Source organism: Crocodylus porosus, unplaced genomic scaffold (genome assembly GCF_001723895.1).
Source record: "Crocodylus porosus isolate Cpor-Errol unplaced genomic scaffold, CroPor_comp1, whole genome shotgun sequence".
NCBI classification, from domain to species: domain Eukaryota; kingdom Metazoa; phylum Chordata; order Crocodylia; family Crocodylidae; genus Crocodylus; species Crocodylus porosus.
In genome coordinates, this window is record NW_017728942.1 from 2,141,017 (window position 1) to 2,161,016 (window position 20,000).

At 41.9% G+C, this 20,000-nt stretch overlaps 1 protein-coding gene across 1 annotated transcript in view; it reads left to right on the forward strand.

Annotated features, from left to right (window-relative positions):
* Positions 1 to 1,014: 1,014 nt before the first annotated feature.
* Positions 1,015 to 20,000, forward strand: part of TSHZ2 (teashirt zinc finger homeobox 2) — a 173,342-nt gene continuing 154,356 nt past the window's right edge. The window contains exon 1 of the mRNA XM_019548147.1: positions 1,015 to 1,183. Within this exon, the coding sequence (XP_019403692.1) occupies positions 1,144 to 1,183 (40 nt within the window). The 5' untranslated portion in view covers positions 1,015 to 1,143. The remainder of the gene's footprint in view (positions 1,184 to 20,000) is intronic.

The following is a 20,000-nucleotide window of genomic DNA, read 5'->3' on the forward strand; positions in this document are numbered from 1 at the left end:
GGGTATCTTTTATTTGACCAACTCACATTTGAGTAAAGGGGGGGTCTTTGGGGAAATGGGGTATCTTTTATTTGACCAACTCACATTTGAGTAAAGGGGGGGTCTTTGGGGAAATGGGGTATATCTTGTATTAGACCAACTCAACTTGGTCTACTGGACCAAACTGGAGCTGGTCTAATGAAAGATATACCCCAAAGCACCTGGACTCCTTGGTTCTGGCCAGGGTAGGCACAGAGGAAGGTGGAAGCCAAAGCCTTTGTACCTCTGGAGAGCACTTCCTCGGTTTGCTCCTTCCTTAAAAGTTGGGAAGCGGGGGCCGGGGCCGGGGCCGGCGGCAAACTCCGGCCGGCGCGCCCGGGGCTGTCTCTTTAATGCGCCGTCTGCTCGGAGTAAATTTCCTCCTGTCATCAGGTCGCGGAGGAGGAGTTTGTTAATGTGCAGTTTGCTCAGTGGATCGATGTTTGCTGGCATCGCCTCGCCCTGCCTGTGTGTGTGTGTGTGTGTGTGCGTGTGTGTGTGTGTGCGTGTGCGTGCGCGCGCGTGCCTGTGTGTGTGTGAATACCAGATTTCCTCCCATCCAAAGCCTCTCTGTCCTCTCCCATATCACTCACAGCCTGGCATCTGACAGCAACAAACCTGCAGCTCGCTGCGCACACGCACACGCACCCGCACGCACGCACACACACACACACACACACACACACCCCGCCACACAGATCTGCGAGGAAGGAGGAGGAGGAGAGGAGAGGAAAGGGAGGAAGCAGCCAGCCCCACAAGCTTTGCAGAGCTGCTTAATTTTTTTATTATTATTTTGATCCCCCCCCCCACCCCCCATCTATGTTGTTCTTGCTTTATTCCTGGCACTGTGGGCTCCTTTCTTTTTGCTCCTGATCTCGGATGTTTGAAGCAAAGCAAGTGTTGCAACAGTTAAAAAAAAAATCCTAGCCGACCTAGAGCTCTAAAATAAAATAAACCCCCCCAACCAACCCCCAACCCAAACAGGTTCCTCTCAGTGAAGTGCGGGGGGGCGGGGGGAGACTCGGCCGGGAAGGGGAGCGGAGGCAGCCGAGACAGGCACGAGACTCACGCGCTTCCGAGGGTCGCGGACCTGGGGACAGAAGTGCGAGTGGAGAAAGTAGAGCGATGCCAAGGAGGAAACAACAAGCACCCAAGCGGGCTGCAGGTAAGGAGAAGCCATCCCCTCGCCCCGGCTCTGTCCCTTCCCCTCCTTCCCCCTCGTCCTCATCGTGATGTGGGGGCACCGGGGCTTTTTTGTTTTTGCTGCACTGGGTCTTTATTTGCCCCCCCCCCCCCTTCCCTTTCTCCTCTGCCTCCCGGTGGAGGCAACACTGCCTCGGATCCCCGCCTGATGAAGAGGAAGATCTGGCCCGATCCCCGTCCCTTTTGCACAGGCTCTTTCTGCCCTCTGCACCCCCTGCTCCGGAGCTCTAATCCTTCCCTTGTTAAACTTTTTCCCCCAACTTTCTTCCACTCCACTTCCCTTCTCCCCCACCCCTGTGCCGGAGCCCTTTGATCGCTCTTCCATTGCTTCCCCGGCTACATTTCTTTTCTTTCTCTCTTTCCTTTTTTGGACGGTGGTTTTGTGTTTGAAGAGCATGTTCCACTCAGTGGGTCGGGATTTTTTCACTCTTTCACTACAGCCCTGTTTCTGGTGCGATTCTGGACGTGTGTGTGTCTGGTGTGTGCTTGAGCTCGCACGGGGACGGTCTCGATTGATGAAGGCGGTGGGGAAGTTCAGCCTTTGATCATCCGTGGTAAAATTGCAACAGGAAATCAAATGAAACGTTCTGGCTGTTAGGAGACAATGACCATTTTCAAATCAAAAATCCTCTTTTGTTTTGCACCCGAGTTTCTACGTGTGCCAGTGCCAAGTTGGTTTTGCAATTATTTTTTAAAGAGGAAAATAGTTGGCAACTTTGGAAGTGCTTTGTTATTTGGGATTTTTTTTTTTTCTTTTTGGCAAAGAAAAGAAAGAGATGAATGGGCCTGTATAGCAAACCTTTTCAAAGAGTTTTCTTTTGGGCTGCGTAATTGCTTTATATTTTTCTAATAGTGTGGTGGGGTTTTGTTTCTGGGAAGTGCAATATGGAAGTTCATTTTTCTTCTGCCAGACCCACCCACTGAAAAATCAGCTTTCCAGTTGATTGCCAGCTTTGATTTGACATTTGATTGATCACCTGTCATCTTGCTGCCTTTGATCTATTCATTCTTGATATATATCAATAAATCACTCACCATGGTAACCCAAGTGCCAATGACGTAAGGCTTGCCCTCTAGATTCTCTTAGCCAGGCAGGCACAATTATTATCTTGTTTGGCTTTTAATGTGGGTGGTTTTTTCCCCCCTTCTTCTTCTTCTTTTTTTCCTTTGTGTCCTAGATAGATTAGTACCTTAAAGAAAAGCTATGCTGTTTAGGGCTCATCAGCTAATTCATTCATTCTCTCTTTCGCCCCCCCAGGCCTCCCCTGCCTTTGAATATCCTTAGGTATATTGCAACACCTAAGCCAAAATGTATGGGCAAGTTTAGTGACATAGTTGAATGAACTTTGGAAAGTCATACTTAGGGCTTATTCAGAGGTAAATAGTAATTCTGGAAATCTGGGGCCTGGAGAACTCTTATAAACTTATTACAGATTTTACCTATTGTTTTATTTATGTAGATTTGGGGCAAAAAAATGCAAGGAAAGTCTTCTGGGACCTGCCCAGTGCACCTCTGTAAGCTGTCAGTATGTCTACTGGCAACGAGAGATCCCTTTTAACTCTAAAGGACAGTTAATATAGGAACACCTCTAGCAGAAGAGCCCTGGGTTGAGTTATTATTATTGTTTTATTCACAAAGAAAGAGGCTATCGCTGAACAAGGCATTAACATTTTCAACTTGTCTGATAAATAGCTATGTGTTCCACATATCCTGATGCTCTCAGTGACAGTGTTACTATTGCTTTCCTTTTTTCTTTCTGTTAGCGGTGTGAGTCTTCATTTCATTTTGGTTTCCAAGTAGAATTTCAGATTAGAAGGTGTGTACTAGCATTTGGGAGGCGTAAGCCACCTTTGTTAGTTTATGGAAGCAGAAGCTTTGGAGTAAGTCAGTTATTATAGACAAAGTCCATATTGTTGTTTACCCAGCTCTCCGTTGAGCCAGGAAGATTTCTGTTATCCTGAAAACTCCCTTTCTTAATTCTTGTCAAGATTCGTAACAACTGGGCAGTAATTTTAATTACCAGAATAACAAGAACATGTCTGATGACCAAAAAAAAGTGCCCTGGTCCTCAGAGTTGAATTTCTTTGATTATATTTGTCCTCAGATCAATGTTGTTTCAGGTGTGCAAAATACTGGCTATTTAAATGCAGTCCAGTTTCATCCTGCCCAGCCAATTTAAAGCAGGTTTATCTATTTACAGTAGTTCTTCTGCTTTGAACTTGCGTGTTTGTGTGCGGGGTTTCAAAGAGCATAAGTGTCTGTTGTATATAGTTTTCAAAACTGACTTTCATTTTCATGTGTATTATTGAGGTTCTGTTTTGTACTCCAAAAAAAAATCTGTCAAAGTGAGAATAGACAGACTGTGCAACAAAAATTGAATTGTTCATCAAGGAGGATGCCCATTCTCCCTTTTATGCGAGGGATTTAATAAAAGAGCTATTTTTTAATTTCCACTTTTTTCTTTAACTTCCACAAGTTCAAAGGCATGGGTTGCACTGCATTTTGTCTTGGTGGCAGTAGTGATGTTAAAGAAAAGTTTGCAATTTTTGGCTTCCTTAGGTGGTTAACCTCCAAGGGAAGAAAAATGATAAGGCTTATGATTCTGGACATGCCTGCTTTTGTCATTGCTTAAAATTAAATACTATGCACAACTGTAAATAATTACTACCATGCACTGACTTTGAAAGCAGGTTTCTAGTTTGATTAATGAATAATGTAAAGGTTAGAGAGAACAAGCAAGTGAATCAGAAGTGAAGTCCTGCTGCTAGATGAAAATCTATCTAGAGAAATATACATGGCAATTTTGTCCTTTTCTATTATTAATTTTAAGCCCTGTGTTCCTAAGAAATATATTACAGACTGTTGGAATGAAACAAGGTATTGTAATTGAATAAATGGGATGCTATTTATGCTCGATGATGGGGATTTTGGTCTCGGATTTTATTTTTAAATATTCTTCATTTCATGCCAGCGGGAGAACTCTCTCAAAAACATTTTGATCTTTCTATAGATACCACTTTTTTTCATAGCTTGGTTTTTAACAACCCGATTCTTAAAGCAGATGTTTAGCCCTCTTTATACGTCTTCCTGATGTAATACCATACTTCTATTGACAATAAAATGTAACTTTTTCATTGTCTCTCTCATCCGAATGGATCCCAAAAGATACTTCAAATGGTGGGCCAAGCTTTCTCTGGCACGTGTATAAATCAGGAATAACTCTCCTGGTGTCAGTGGAGATGCACTGGTCGTAATGTGTACTCCTGGAAGTAGAGAATCAGGTCCCTGAAACTACTTCACCAGTCAATGAAATGCAGCCACTTCTGAGGCAGAACCCTTGTAACTGTTCTGCACCAATGACAATATACAAGGGGAGGGAAAGGAGTGGGAGCAAAATAGTGAGAGCTATTTTGATTCAGTTTTGATTCTTAGGCATATGAAATAGCTTTCAAACACAACTGCACTGGAGTAAACTCTGCTTTCCCTCCTGCAGCTTGTTTAAATGTGCATATTTTATTTTGTGCTCATGAATTGCTAGTTCACTACTTAAAGCTAGTGAAGAAGAATACCTGGACTTAACGCCTTTTTTGTGCTGCGATTTTGTATTTCTTTTTGCCTGCCTTTGCTGGCTCTGATAGGCTGCCTGAGAACCAAAGCTCTTGAGAAGTACAGCAGAAACAGCTATCAGCCACATCTATTTTGTTTATTGGAGCTGGAGATGAATAATGCAGATTTTGTTTTTGTGAAAGTCCTTGCGTGGCAGTAAACAGAAGACAGTTAGCAATCATTACTTAAAAGTTGCAATTTGCACCTTAATAGCATAGGTTATTTAAACAGAAACACACTCAACAGGGGAAACCCTGGAATCTTCAGGGGGTTTAGACTAGATGACCTGTTAAATCTGGTATGTATGAAGCCTTGATGAAAGGCAGCGATATGTACAAATAATAACCACCACCAAAAGGGTTCTGGGGTTTGGTTTTATTCCCCATTATATTTATGCTTTTTAAGTGGATAACAGAAGCAGGTTCCAAGCAAACGGGACTAAATGGGACTGTAGAAATGGCAGCGTCGCTTTGTTTTAACATCCTCCAGAAAAGCAAGTGCACATCAAAAACATCTAAATATCTCATGCCTCAGAACCCTTCAGTTACTCTGCACATCACAACCCTGACAGATAACAAAAAAGCAAAGGTGTTTGCAAACAAGAGCAGACTTTGCCATTCGGATAAATTAAACAGAATCCAAAATAGGTAGTTTCCCAGCTAACGAGCTACCAAATGAGCCGCCACATGAAATTCATTTTGGATTTAAGCAAATTTGTGGTTTCCTCCTCCAGGACTGAATGGGACAACTCAAAAAATGCATTTCATTTAGTTATTTATTGATTTCATTTTTGATCTGCCAAATCAGGCCACGGTATGTTAGCCTTCCACAGAAAGCTTTGGATTGACAAGTTCAGACACTGTAATTGTAATAGAGAGAATGCTTCCATCAGCAAGTTATAGCCATTTCTTTCTTCATTTTTTTTTTTTGGGGGGGGGTGTCATTTTAAACGCTTGTTTATGTTAAGAAATCTTTTTGTACAACTGATTCTACTCCACCCTGTCTTTTATTTCAAGCCCACTTCAAAATCAGCAGGATTTTGCTATTTCCCTCCATGGCTTTTCGCTTTCATTTGGTCTCCCATTAGTAGCACCTATTTCAAATAACTGTTTTCCTGGATCAAGTCCCTGGGGTTCCCCGCATATGATGGCTCACTATCACAGGGTAACAGTGATTCTCTCCCCTTGTTTTACTTCATATCCCAATGAGGACATCATTTTAAAGAGCAACTCCAGACCCCTGAAAAAAGGCTGTCAGTCGCTCTGGCTTCAGTTCTCAACTTAGCAGCAGCGGAGGGAATGGGACTGTACTCTATCAATTACAGTTGGAACCAGAGGCTAAACACTTATTGTGTTAAGCTATTGTGCAGATCTTAGGAGCTCAAATGTAAAAAAATATCGTGTCAGCTAGTGGGGGGAAAAATGCAGCCTGGTTCTGCTAAGGGATGACATATTATTAGTAGATGCAGCGTAAAATGATTCAAATACTCTGTTTTTTAATGCCTTTTGGATTGAGACATATGGGTGCCACATTAAGCCTAACTCCCTTAAAAAGAGGATCTCATCGGCCTTCTTATTAAAATAGTCATTTGTTTTCCCCCTGCTTCTTCTCAAAATTAAAGATGTTTGTAAAGTTTTACCTCCAGAGAGTGCTCACGCCAGCAGTAAGACATTTTCATCTGTCTCCCAGTCTGGTGTAGGAGTCTATTGGAAACACATTACGCTCACAGTTGAAGTCTTAAGTTTCATTCATGGGAGAGTGGTGATTTTTCATTACCTATTTAATTACAATAGTTTACCTGAACGTGGACCCAGTGTGGGAACTCTTGCCCAGCATGGTGCTTTAATGGGCAACATGGCTGTGTAATGGCTAGAAGACAGGACCTTTTAGCTGAAAAATAAAACAGTATGACTCAAAACTGGTTTGGTTTGCTCTCCCAGTTACAGCTGATATTCTGCCATTAGTTCCTTATGGAGTCTAGGAAATAGTCCTGGCTATTTGCTTATGTTTCTGATGGTCCAATGTGACTGTTTTATAAAGTTTTTCTATAACTTTATATTCTACTCTTCTTGCTAACTTTCCTTTAGAATATTTTTCGTTGTTTTTTATTCATTATTTAACACATTTTTTGGCATAAATAAGTGATCTAGTCCTTTTAAAGAGCTCTCTTCATAATGTGCTAAGCCAAGCTGAGTTCCAACAGTGGGTCGCAAAGAAATGTAAGCAAAATATTTTGCAAATCAGGGACCTATACGTTCCCTTTAGTTTTAGCCATAGAAATCACTTATTTCCCATTAAGGTGACCCCTGACTGGAGGCTATTGGATCTTGGCGTCTCGTCATTTTTAACCACATTATAATAACGTCTTTTGCAACTCAGAAATACCTTGGTTTCCAAAAACAGACGGGGAGCAGTGTATTTTTGAGAGTTTGAAAGAAAACACGTCATAAAAGCACACTGTTTCCCATTAGATTTACATGTCCCTTTTTTACCTATTGCCGATTTTTCATTCATTGCCTTTTGGGTTTTTTCAGGAGAAAAGAAGTGGAAAAACTGATCTTATGATCTCAGGGCTGCATTAAATGGTTAGTTTAGAAAAATGAAGTGATTCTTTGTTTCTCATGAAGAAATGATTCTTTTTCCCTATGTATTCTGGGGGAAGAAGAATCATACCAACGGCTCCCAAATGACAGGAACAGACTAAAAAAGGCATAATTTATAAGGTACAGCATGCAGTGGTCCTAGGTACTGGTAAAATTTCTCTGCAAAATGGAAAAATGCTGAGTTTATGGGGAATAAATCCTCTTTCAGGTCTTACATATGCATGCACGCACAGGAGAAGAAGAAGGAGAAAGGGATATTCATCTACCTGAAATGTGGATGGGAAATTTTTACCAGTGTGAGCTTGTAATCCTAGCTGTTGTGGTAGTTTTAAATAACCTAGCCAGTTCAATTTAAGCATAGTTTTAAACTCCAAAAGTGTTGGAAATGTTCATGTTTTCATGGAAAATCTTGCGATTTTTCAGTATTTCCTTTAAAACCTCCCATTAAGGCGACTGATTATGTAAACATCGCTGGTTTTGTATCAAAATAAATAAATTACTTTTTAACACCCTAGTACAGAAGCCCGAGAACACCTAAAGTCAAATAACAGTTGCCTCAAAATCAGCTTTTTAAAAATGTCAAGAATTTTAAGTAGCCTCATGATTTTTTGATGGCGTGATTTATACTTTTAGAGCATTCAGGGTTAGTAAATCCAGAAAGTGAATAGCAGGAGCTGTTCTTTAAACCCTACACACTTGAAGGATGTATATGCAGAGTATAGCCTCCCTTTTGAGACGTATATAAGTATTCACACAATGGGGTTCAACTTTACTGATACAAATTCTTGGCTATAACTTGCAACATTAACACTGTATTTTTATTGTATTGATGTAAATGAGATGCTGTCTTCTTTCTTTCATCTGTGTGCCTTGGATCTATTATAGCGCTATCTTATTCTTCTCTATATGAGCATTTTTATTCTCTCCATATTCTCAGTAAACTGCTAATATTGAGTGATACTGAACCTTAATAAAGTTATTCCTGATGCAGAAGGGACCGTGGTAAGCATCCTTTGCTTTAGAGTGCTGCAGAAAAGTAAAGCTACTAAACATATGGGAGGGGAAATAAAACAAGCAAACCCTTAAAATAGCTAGGTCAAATTAGAAGAAAAAAACCTTTATGGGTATAAGCATTGTACTGGAAAGAACAGGTCATTTTTAATATACATCCCCACTTGGCAAATATGAGAAGCAATAAGGTTTTAAGGGGCTTTCTGGCTCGTCCTGCAACTCTCTCAAAAGACTCATTTAATTGAAAAGCCTGTTGTACTTGTTTTTATGTATGTAAAAGAGAAAATGCCCAATTTCCCACAAGGCCTTGAGTTCCGGTATAGTATAATAGGAGTGCTTTGGGGTCATTTTTTAAGTCTCGCTGTTAATATACAATTAAGACCCACTGATCTTAAATTGTTGAAAACTCTCATATAATATTGTTTTCATAACTTTAAAAAAGGCAATCAAGTATTCCCAGCGCATCTGTCCTAAAGTGATATTTAGTCCGATACCACAATCAGTGCACAGTTTCCATTAAAAACGGAAGTTTGTGCAGTTCTTGTTTTTAATGAAAATAATTATATTCATTGGAATCCACTGACAGCAAAGGCGGGTCTTAGTGCAGCTCCATTTACAGTGCACTGGAATGAAAGTCTGGAATTGTTTCAGTGTATCAGAATGTGCAGCCTGCAAGCCCATTTATATCACTGACCCTCTATTCAAAGGGAAGTTGCTCTGCTGGGGAAAGAAAAGATTTTGCTCTGAGTGTGTCTCCCATATGTAAATAATTCTGCGTAAATTACACTGGGAATCACCGTCACAATTCATCAGACCTGTAATTTCCTTTGTGCATGCAGGATCATCTCATTTACACCCTACGGTGTGAATGGACTTCACAGCAAAGAGCTGGATCTTTGTGTGATGAAATTTTTGTAAAGGAGAAACAAAAACAGATGCCTTTCAGAGAAAAGCCTCCTTCTTATTTAGCTGGAATATTGGTCTATGAAAATGTGATTTTATTTTTCAGTGTATTTTTCATCTGTCAGAGCGTTCAGAAATGCAGTGCAAGTAGCATTAAATTCATATGTGAAAAGCAAAAGAAGCTCAGCAGTGATATTGATCAGCTGTAGCATTAGTGTTAAAAAAGTAAAAGGCATATAGAGCTTTTGATTAGCTTCAGGTTACCACACATTGGTTACCACAGACATGCACGGGGAAAGCAAGCTTCAGAAGGAAGCGGCGGAGACTTTCCTTTCACTTAGGGAGGACCCTTCGTACAGGGGTTTCACGAGTGTCATGTTGTGCTCAGAACAACCACAGGGAGAAGCAGACCTGTCTCTTCCCCATTTTACAGATGGTCAAATTGACGCACAGATCCGTGAGCCGACTTGCTTAAGGTCATGCTGCAAGTCCTCAGATGGAAAAGATCTCAACTGCCTGGCCACCAGTTCCTTGCCCTGATCAGTGGGGGGGCAGCCTGTTTGGTAGGCATGCCATAAATTTGCTCCACGCCCTCCCCAAGTACCACTCTGATCCCTTTCCCGTACCTGATCTGCTCTTCAGCTTTCTGCTCCCTGCCCTGTGCTCCAAGACCAAGCTGCTGCTCTGTCTCCTGCTTCCAGCCCCGTGTTCCCTGCCTGATCTGATGCTCTGGTTTTTGCTCCCTGCCCCTATTGCCACTGTGGTGCCTGACTGTTTTCTCAACTATATTTATATTGTATATTATATTGTGATTTTTATTATGCTTCCCTCAAAGCAGAGACTATAGGCAAGATCCTGGCACCACTCTGCTAAAGCATAAAAAGTGAGGAGTGTCCTGATTGGATTTGGGGGGAATTCTTCCTAGGAGGCATGGAAAGAAGAGCCAATGGCTCACTTATTCCCCGCAACCTCCATTAAAGAAGGCTTTCCCAAGTGGGTCTGAGGCAGGTGGGCAGGCCTTAGGGAAAATGGTGTGAATGTGTATTTTGGGGCCCTTTCTTTGAGTTGAAGTATGTAGCAGTTTTAGGAAGTTTCAGAAATAAAGCCCCTGGGGCAGCTGCTGCTCTGGATCGGGAGACTTGCTTCCCCGTGAGCAAGTACCACTGCTGCTGTGCAGGAGCCAGGTGGGCAGGCCAGAGCAGGCACCACTCTGCCTGCTTGAGTTAGGCCAGCATCCTCCTGAGCACCAGCTGGAGGTGATGGGTGGAGTGGGCTGGACACTGCTCCTCCTGCATGGGGTAGAGGTAGGGCGGGGTGGGGGACTGCATGTATCTGCATGCATGTGTGTGGTATGTGTACGTGTGCATGTGTGTGGTGCCCCCTGACGACGGTACCCGGGGTGGTCACCCACATAATCCCTCCCGTAACGCCAGCCCTGTTGAGGCATAATTGAGAGTGGGAGGGAGCGTGGCTGCACCGCATGACACTTATTCCCCAGTAGGGGAGTTCATAGGAGACCATTCTAGGCAGCATAATGTAGAGCAGTCTTTAGACTTCTTTAAGTTATCCCAGAGCAATTGTGGTGAGCGGCAAGTTTCCGGGTCAGAAAATTAGCCTAAAGATACCTTTCTCTTGTGCCCTGTGTTAAATGCACTTTGTTCAGAAACAGGGATCTGGCTACATGTTTCTGAAATACAGTTGCCCTGGAAGATGTGAGAACCTAGTATACCTATAATGTGACAGAATGCACATGCTACCCTTTGGTTTGAGATCAGAGGCACTAAGGAGGCCGGGATTTCCAAAAAGGGGTCCCTAAAGTTAGGCCTATCAATCCTTATTGGGCATCTAATGAAAATCTGTTGATTTTCAAAAGCAGTGAGCACGCCAAGTGAATATTTCCTCATAGTGGAAATTGCAAGCTGTGCATCACAGACGTATTTGTCTACATGTTTGAAATATCTTCTTGGCTTTAGGAGAAATGTAGATGCAAGTAATAGCCAAAAGGTTCACTGGGGGTGGTTTACCTTTATCTTCCTTCAAGGGATGGTGGAGTCAGCCATTATATTAATAAGAGCTCAAGATAAAGCTTAGGTAATGTAGATCCAGTCTTCTGCACCTGAGAGACCAGGCCTTTCTACTCCACCTATTCCCTAGTCTACTTTAGCAGCACCTGGGATCAGCACTTACTCACTCCATGTAATATCATCAAGTAGGGTTTTCTTTACTACGAATCTCAGAATTTGGAAGGATCCTCTGCACACCAGAGCTCTGCAATGAAGTCTTTTCAAATGAAGCTCAATGTTTGCCTCTGTTTCTAAAGGTAGGCTTTCAGCCTCAGTATGCCAGGTTAGGTGTTCATTTGGTTAGGAAGACCTTGTCTGTCTTTGATGATTGATAGACCTATATATTATTAAGTGGCCCAAGGTCCTTGGATATGAACCTCATAACAGTAATTCTTGCTTATTTATTACTATTATTCATCATAAATTAATTGTTGGCTACCGTGACTTTCTCCTTTAAACTGAAGGGACTGGATCCAGCCTGTTGCCCCACCAAGAAGCAATGGATTTTTAGGGTTCCTCTTTCAACATCCTTGCTCCTGCATGTCCTTGCATGTCTGTGTTTGTCAGATAGTCCTTTTGTTCCTTGCAGATCATTTGGAGAATGCCTCCTGTTGTACACATAAATAGGGAACAAATGTGATCAAGGTGTATCATCATTTAGTACAGCAAATAAAAGTCAAACCATGCTGATTTTCGCTTAAAGCATATCTCAATATGTATTGTCAAAATGTCTACAGATGTCTCTTTCTCATAAGCATTTAATTATTTTTGACAATTAAAATAATATTCAGAGCAGTGAAAAAAATGAGCATATTAAATATTTTCTCTTGTCAAAAGATAACAAAATATCACCTGACACAGTGAAGTCCTATTTAATATTGCAAATAAACTTACATTATGACTAGAAATAGGCTTCGACAAGATACAGATCCATGACCCCAAATTTTATATTTAAAGATACTGCGGTTTGAAATCTAGGTTGGAATTTAGATCCTAAATTTATCCTAGGGTGTAGCTCAGTAACAAGCAGGAATCCAAAATTTGAACATCCTAAATGTCAGGATTTTTTAAAATCAGACCGTAAACTCAGGCCTCAGGTCACAAAGGTGCTGAAATTCTTCATTTTAATCATGAGGGCTCCCATTGATTAAATTTGAGATGTGGATCTGAATTCTGTACTTCGAGCTAGTTTCTCAGTTTAAAAATACATGGGAAAATACAGCTTTGGAAATGATAGATATGCTCGCATATTTTTAGCTTGCATGGGAAAAGAACAATTGATGAATTAAATTGTATTTCTGTTCCTTTAAGACCATGTAAGTTGGGAAAAGGGTATAATGATTGAAAATTGCTTTTCCTCTACGGGCAGCAACTTTGAATCTGTAAAACCTGGGCTATATGATGGCATTGAAAGGAAAAGGATAGTGTGGGGCATGTGCAGCAGCTAAACAATGAAGACACAGGGAACATTTTGCACTGTGTGGATGTCAGTAGCATTATTATAGCAAGAGCTGGTAGCGATGCCGCCGTTTATCAGCAGAGCTCAGGATACCCATCCTTCCTTCGTAAGTCCTTATTTCAGTTGCTTATAACTTTGCCAAACTTCAACTGTTTGAGCTGAAATTTCCCATGCTGTGTGTCAGAATCAGGTTAAATTCAAAGCTTCAGGAAATATGGTTTAGCCATTTCCAAAAATGTAGGGAAAAATACATTATTTCGCCAAGGTTAAAAAAGACATGGGACTGTTTTGTTTCAAACTTCTAGTAATTCCATGCTTGGCTCCAGAGACTTGAAATTTAGCAGGAGAACCATGTTACCTTTTTCTGTCCTCGTGAAAATCCACCCAAATTTAGGTGATTTATTAGCCTCTGGAATTTGCCATTTGCACATGATAAGTAGAGGTTTGTTAGCAGCTGAAACAAAATTCCCCACAGAGTCTGTCTCTATTGAGTGTGCTTTATCCTTGGCCGGCGTTCTCCCTCTGCACTGAGAATACTTCACTTTCATAGAGCTCACTGCCCAAGCTGTAGATGGGCCAAGCAGGCTATTTCTTGCAATTGCTTCGTCCTGCTTCCCAGGCAAGCTACTCAGCATTCCCAAGTGAGAGCAGGTAAATTCACCCCGTCTAGGTCCCCTGTCCCGGCACACTTCTAGCACACTTTGTCCACTCATTCCTACCCTTGCATGCCATATGGGAATTGTGTTGGTGAAGCCTTTCCATGGGCATTCCCAGTACCTATTCTCAAACACACTAGAAACCCAGGGAGAGGGGGAGAATGCCCCAAGTGCCTTCTCAAGTGCATTCAGGAGAGGCCCTGCCAGGACATGCTAGGAAACAGTAGAGCTACCCTCTGAATATCTGGGGCTTTAAATGATCCCCTTAAGGTACTTGGACAGGAAGATGCAATTCCTCAATGCAATGGAGAGGAATGAAGACCAGAGGGGATGGGCAAGCTGAGGGAGGGAAGCTGGCAATACTGGGAAGGAGACGAGATATGGGGGCCAGAAGCAGGGAAAATAGTGTCATCAAATATCTTTGAAGCTCTGGAACAATGTATGTCTCATCTTCATCTCTTGTCTGATCTGCAGGATAACAGCCTGTGACTCCTACCCATTCCTCCCTCTCCTGCAATGATACAGCTCTGTTTTGTGGTTTTAAAGATTCGAGGCCTGTGTAATTCCTGGGAAAGGAACAGGTTCCACCTGATGCCATTTCTGTTTCATTAGTTTGCTTATTGTAACATGTGAAAGGCTCCCCAAGTTGTGTAAAACATGGAATGCATGAGGAAATGAAGCAGGATTGTGTGGTAGAAGATGCTGATGTCTGTAGGACCCCTGCTATGTCCTTTGCAGGAACTGTCAGGTGTACAGTGAATGAGGGAGAACACTGCAGTCAATGGGGCAGTGCTCAAAATGCTGCATGTGCTGCAGAATTAGGTCCTGTGTTTCTGAGACTGGCTACCCACATTCAGAAGACCTTTCCGATAATCTCGTTTTAAATTTTCTGTGCCACGTTCTCAAAAAGTTAAATGGACCAGTAATATCCCTTTTTCCTGCAAGGGGTGTAAGTGCAGATTACTTCAGTAGTGGTTTTTTGGCGCTCTTTGCTGCTATGGTTATGAGCATAAAGAAACATCAATTAGGCATTCATAATTCCCTATTAAGAGACGGTCTTCTATAGCTTTGCAGTGAATAAGCCCCAGGGTTTTTCACTGAAGGATCAGGTAGCATACAAGGTGTTTTGATGCAAATATGTAATCTAGTTGCATAGGATCACTGGTATGAATAATGTTAGTTGTCAGGTCAGCTAGCTTGGAGTAGTGCTGTTGAGGAGAGAGTTGGAACAGCGTAGCTGCGGTACTACAGGTAGGCTTGAGCAAGGAGTGGAAAGTCATGAGCTGAAAAGGTGTTACGCAGAAGGGAGAAACTGAAAGGATAATGCCAGGAGTTTCAACCACTAGATATATTTAAATTAAAAGGGGTTGTTAGTCTGAGATCTATTTTTCATGCCACAGCATGCAAACTGCTTAGGCCTGAGCAATGTGCCATTTACACGTGAGGAACGATGGTTCATTTCAGTCACCATTGAGCAAGTCCTTTGTATTATTTGGCAAATGTGGGGGTTTTTTTAATGACGTCATGGGAAATCAACGTCCCTCTCCTCTTTTCTGCCTTCCGTCTTGGAAAAATGAATCCTTTTTATCTGGAAGTCAAAGGAAAAATGGAACAAGCCAAAGTAGAGTTGAACGCCTTTGCCCTGTTCATAAGGATCTGGTGAAGCCCCCAAATTTCTGTGGCTTGTGTAAGTAAAATCTTGAGTAAAATCTTCATCACAGCTGGAAAATGCACAAACTAACACAATTCTTTTGCTGTTTCTGTGGACACATTAGAGATATTACCATTTTTGCGACTCCAGTTAAACAAAGGTAAATCATTTGGGGAAGTATTTACTGGGAGGGAGATGTTGTGATGACATGTACATCTGTGTTTCCACTTGTTTGGATTAAGGATATTTTTCCTTAACCATTCGCAAATGTTTCTTCTACAACCCGTTACTTAATTTTTTATCATGTATGAAGCAGGCCTACTTGGGGAAGTTCATGCTTGATACATTTCCTTTGGCAATCTCAGCGTAAGTGGATGAAGATGTTGATATATGGAGTGTAGTTGCCATGGAAGTGTGTTAAAAGTTGTCTTATGTCTTTATCCTCTTTCATTATTAGTACTCAGAAAGGCTTGCTCTCTATGAAAATTTACTATGTAAAATGTGCAAAGTAGGTACACAAGACCAGAGGAGTGATTATGAGTTTCTCAGAGGAAATAAGCTTATTTTAGCCAGCATCCTCAACTGGGAATGGGATTACAGTTCCGATACATGACACACATATAATTTAACTTAATTTTTTTTTTTTTTTGCAGTGATGTAATGGGGAGAGTGACCTGGACTTTGTAAATGTTCCCCTACTAACTATATTCCCCAGGGCAATGTAACATTCTAGACAGAGTTTTATATACCCTGATTAAAATGTAACATATTTTTGCATTTCCTGTGCAGTGACCTGTTAGTACTCAGAGACAGAACACTTAAAGAACAGTTACATGGAGACATTTCCAAATGTGTCTAATATGCAAGTGCTTTTATAACATTCTTATTTCATTTGAAATTGCAGCTACAGCAGGAACCATTCAGATGGCGCATTGATTTACTTTTTAATCCACTGTTTTGCTACGTCAAGTAAAATAAACGTTTGTTTTTAGCTCCTTTTTATTGTTAAAACTCATAACCACTTGCTTTAAGCCAGGGATTCGAAAGGGAGCTGCATTATCTGAAGGATAAAGCTAGCTATTTTGTAGGTGCTTTCGTGCAACTCCACCCCAGTAGAAACCCCCCCCTACCCAAAATACAACTTTAGCAAAAAAGGCCTTTTATATCTCTATCAATTATGGAAACACCAGCTGCAGTGGATTACAAACAAGTTTGCCTGATTGTGATTTTGAATAAGGAAAACTGTCACAGAAAAGGGCTACATTCTTTTCCTGCTGACACCAACGTGATGCTAGAGTAACTCCATTGGCTTTACCCGGGTTATTCCTGCACTGTGCCTGTGTGAGCAAGAACAGAATTTGATCCTAAGCTTGCAAACTCTATAATGCCAGATCTTGCCTGGTGTTTGCACACACATTGTTGCCGGGGGGGCGGGAAAAATAACATTACAAAATTTGGACACTGTGCTAAAAGTGCGCCGAGACATGCAAATAGGTTTTTGTGTGCGTTGGAGCATATATAAGGATAGTGTTTTGTAACCTAAACTGGAAGAATTGTGGAGGGAACTGGTTGTGTTGGTTTGTTGGGGGGGGTATTTTTTTTTTATATCTAACGAGTATAGTTCTGTTTTATTCTCTTTAAGAACAAAGAAGAAAAGGATACACACAAAAGGAATTGTTTGACAGGCCTGGAAAGATAGAATAGTTAGATGTCACAAAGAAAAATATGTTAGCAAGACAGCAATGAGAGATGGACAGTTAGCATTTTGGTGATGCTGAGCTCAAGAAAAATTAGTGTGTCAAAGTGTGTACAGGTCACATCACTTCACTGATATCCTGGGGTAAAAGGGTAGCAACTTAAAAGCTTTCAGTGGATCAGCTGCTCAGATATTGTTTAGTTTTTCTCATTGTATCTTGGATCACACTGGGACTACTTGGTTGAGCCCTGGTTTGCTTTAACACAGAAACTGACATATCAAGGTTCATTGTATATTTTACAGTGGAAATGCAATTTTCTGTTTTCATTTAATCCTGGGAATGCTGGCATTTTCCGGGCTGTCAGACAAAAGAGTGCGTTGGAGGACATTAAGATTTGTCTGTCTCTCTCATCTATTTAATCTAGCTCATTTCTAATGTGCCCATCACTATAGTGTCTAGGTGTAAACTTCTTGTCCAAGATTTTTCCTGGTGTGTTTGTTAGCTGTGGTAACTTGATTGAGACCTACAAACTTGCACATTCCTCCATACAAAGTTCATAGCCTTTTGGTATTAATAATGGCAAATATTTGTACCCTATATGCAAAATTTCCTTTTCCTCTTTGGCATGCTCTGGGTGCTTGCTATTTGTATATGTAAAAAAAAGAGTTTTGCCTGAGTGCAGCATGAGTCAAAACTACACTTGAACAATGAGCTGAACTTCACGCTTACTTACTAACTCCTTCCTGCTTTTTTGCATAGTAATTTAGTACTGTAATTTCACCTTTTTTAGTGGCTGCATCCGCCTAATGTCCTTTTACACAAGATATAAGTAAAAGTTATACAAACTAAGGAGAAAGTGTGGCTTTCAAATGATCCCTTGCTTTAGAAACTGTGGGTTGTGCTTAATTAATTTTTTTCCCTAGTGTCAGCTAGGCCAAAGTGCATGGTAAAGTATAGGATGTCAGTTTTTTTCAAGGTGGAGGCTTGTAATCTCTGCCAAAACATTGTACACACAAGTGAAACGCTGTAACTGTGCAAGTGGTTACCACAATTTCAGTATATCTATTGGACGAACAAATGGCTTGTTGGACATCGAGAAACCTATTGGCATGCACAAGCACCCAATTATCATGAATAACTATGGTGAAAAGTTGGCCTAGATAGTATTCAGTCTGCACTGTTAGGGGAATTTTTCTTGTAAGCAGTAAATTTTCTCACCTAAGACTCTGGGCAAACAGTGTAGCACTCACTGGTGGAAACAGGTCATTGAAAATGCTGTGAATGTAGCTTTCTCAGCTGTAATTGAATTTGATCTCAACTGTACAGTTGCATCCAGCCCCCTTTCTACTCTTCTTCCACACAGGTTGAAAGTGTCTTTGTAAACCTACCCCTCAATGATAATTTCATTGAGAGCCAGACATTTCATACGTGACAATGATTTCTAATCCCATCTGGGCTGGCAGTTTCGAGTTTTCAAGCCCACAGCTTCTGGATGCAGCTAGAAGGTTGGGTCCCTGCAAGCGCAGTAAACTAAAGGATTAACAGAACATCCAGAGCAATAATGATTGAGCTTGAGATGAATTGCTCTTTGTAAGATTTAATTTCATCTCTGCGTGTTTGCAATGGGCCAAACGTGTGGACATTATTGTATTTCAGAGACTTTGTGCAGTTTTCTTCCTTTAACAGCAGGGCTGGTTTCATTAGGAATTACAGCCTGAACTAAGGTACAAGGAAGAGGTTTGCTCCTTAGGGGGAGGAAGGAGAGCTCTGAACACTTACTTGATTGTGACAGAAAACAGAACTAATGCAATGACTGAGTGAAGTGCAATGACTTTCAGAAGAATAAGCAGCTTTGAAAACTCAAGCATGGTAGGCAGAAATTCCTGCTACACTATACAACCAACAGCACATCTGAAAAGAGAGAGAAATATTGGCCTGGCAATAGTGTGTCTGTATGAAAAAGTTAGTGTAGGTGTTGGAGGCTTTTAAGCTTTTGGCTTTAAGAATGATAAATTATTACATACTATTCGGTGCCTACAACAATAGAGCCTAAGCCTGTCTGTGGCCTTTCAGCACTAAGACAATATGAAAGTTAAATAACAGTGTTAAGACTAGGGTTACCATACATCCAGGTTTTCCTGGGCATGTCCTGTAATTGGGTTCTCCCATTTCTGTCTGGGAAGTTTTTTTAAATATCAACAAATGTCTGGGATTTGGGATTTTGCTCTGCTCAGCATCAAAGTTTCCCCCAGCACTGGGCTGCTGCAGGGCAGGGAAGGTACCTGCTCTTCCAGTGGGAGAAGGTTGCAGGGCAGGGACAGCAGGGAGCTGTGTGGCTGGGCCACGCGGTGCCTGTGTTCACAGGGACAGAGCAGCCGGGAGACACTTGTAGGGATGGGGGGAGCGGGGCTGCGGGTCAGGAGAAAGGGGCACCAGGATGGCTAGGGGAGCAGGGAGCTGCAGTTTGGGCAGAGCTTAGGTTGGGAGTGGGGGGCACTGGCTGGGCTGGGGGCACGGGGGACTGCAGCTTGGGAGTGACAGGGCTGGGGGGGCTGTGGTTTGTGAGTGAGGGGTACCAGGTGGGTCCGGAGCGCAGGGAATGGGCATTGCCAGGGGGCTGTGGGTTGAGAGTGAGGGGCACTAGCATGGTCTGGGGTGTGGGATACTGTGGATCAGGCTTGAGGGGCAGCAGAAGGGTTGGGGGGGCTGTGACTTGGGAGTGAGCAGCAGAGACAGGGCATGAGCATATATCACTTCCCTCCCATCCCAATCATACTACCGCACCCCTCCTCCTGTCCCTGACAGGTATCCTCTTCTTTGAAACTGGAAATATGGTAGCCCTAATTAGGACTCATTGGCTTTCTGTAATTTCTTTGATAGAGAGGCACATGGAAAATCGGATAGAGCTTGGATGTACAGTATGTTAATGGAGGTGTCATTTATATTGGTTTTAAACACCAAGGTAAATTACACTGGGATCTGTAGGGGACAGATGACCAGTGATTCTAGGAGAGCTACTTGCTGCCTCCCTATCTTACCATTAGGTGGTAAGAAAACAGGTAATAGCTCATTTCCCTATAGCAAATGGCTATCCTGGCATGAAAGGAGACACATGAAGCATACACTGTC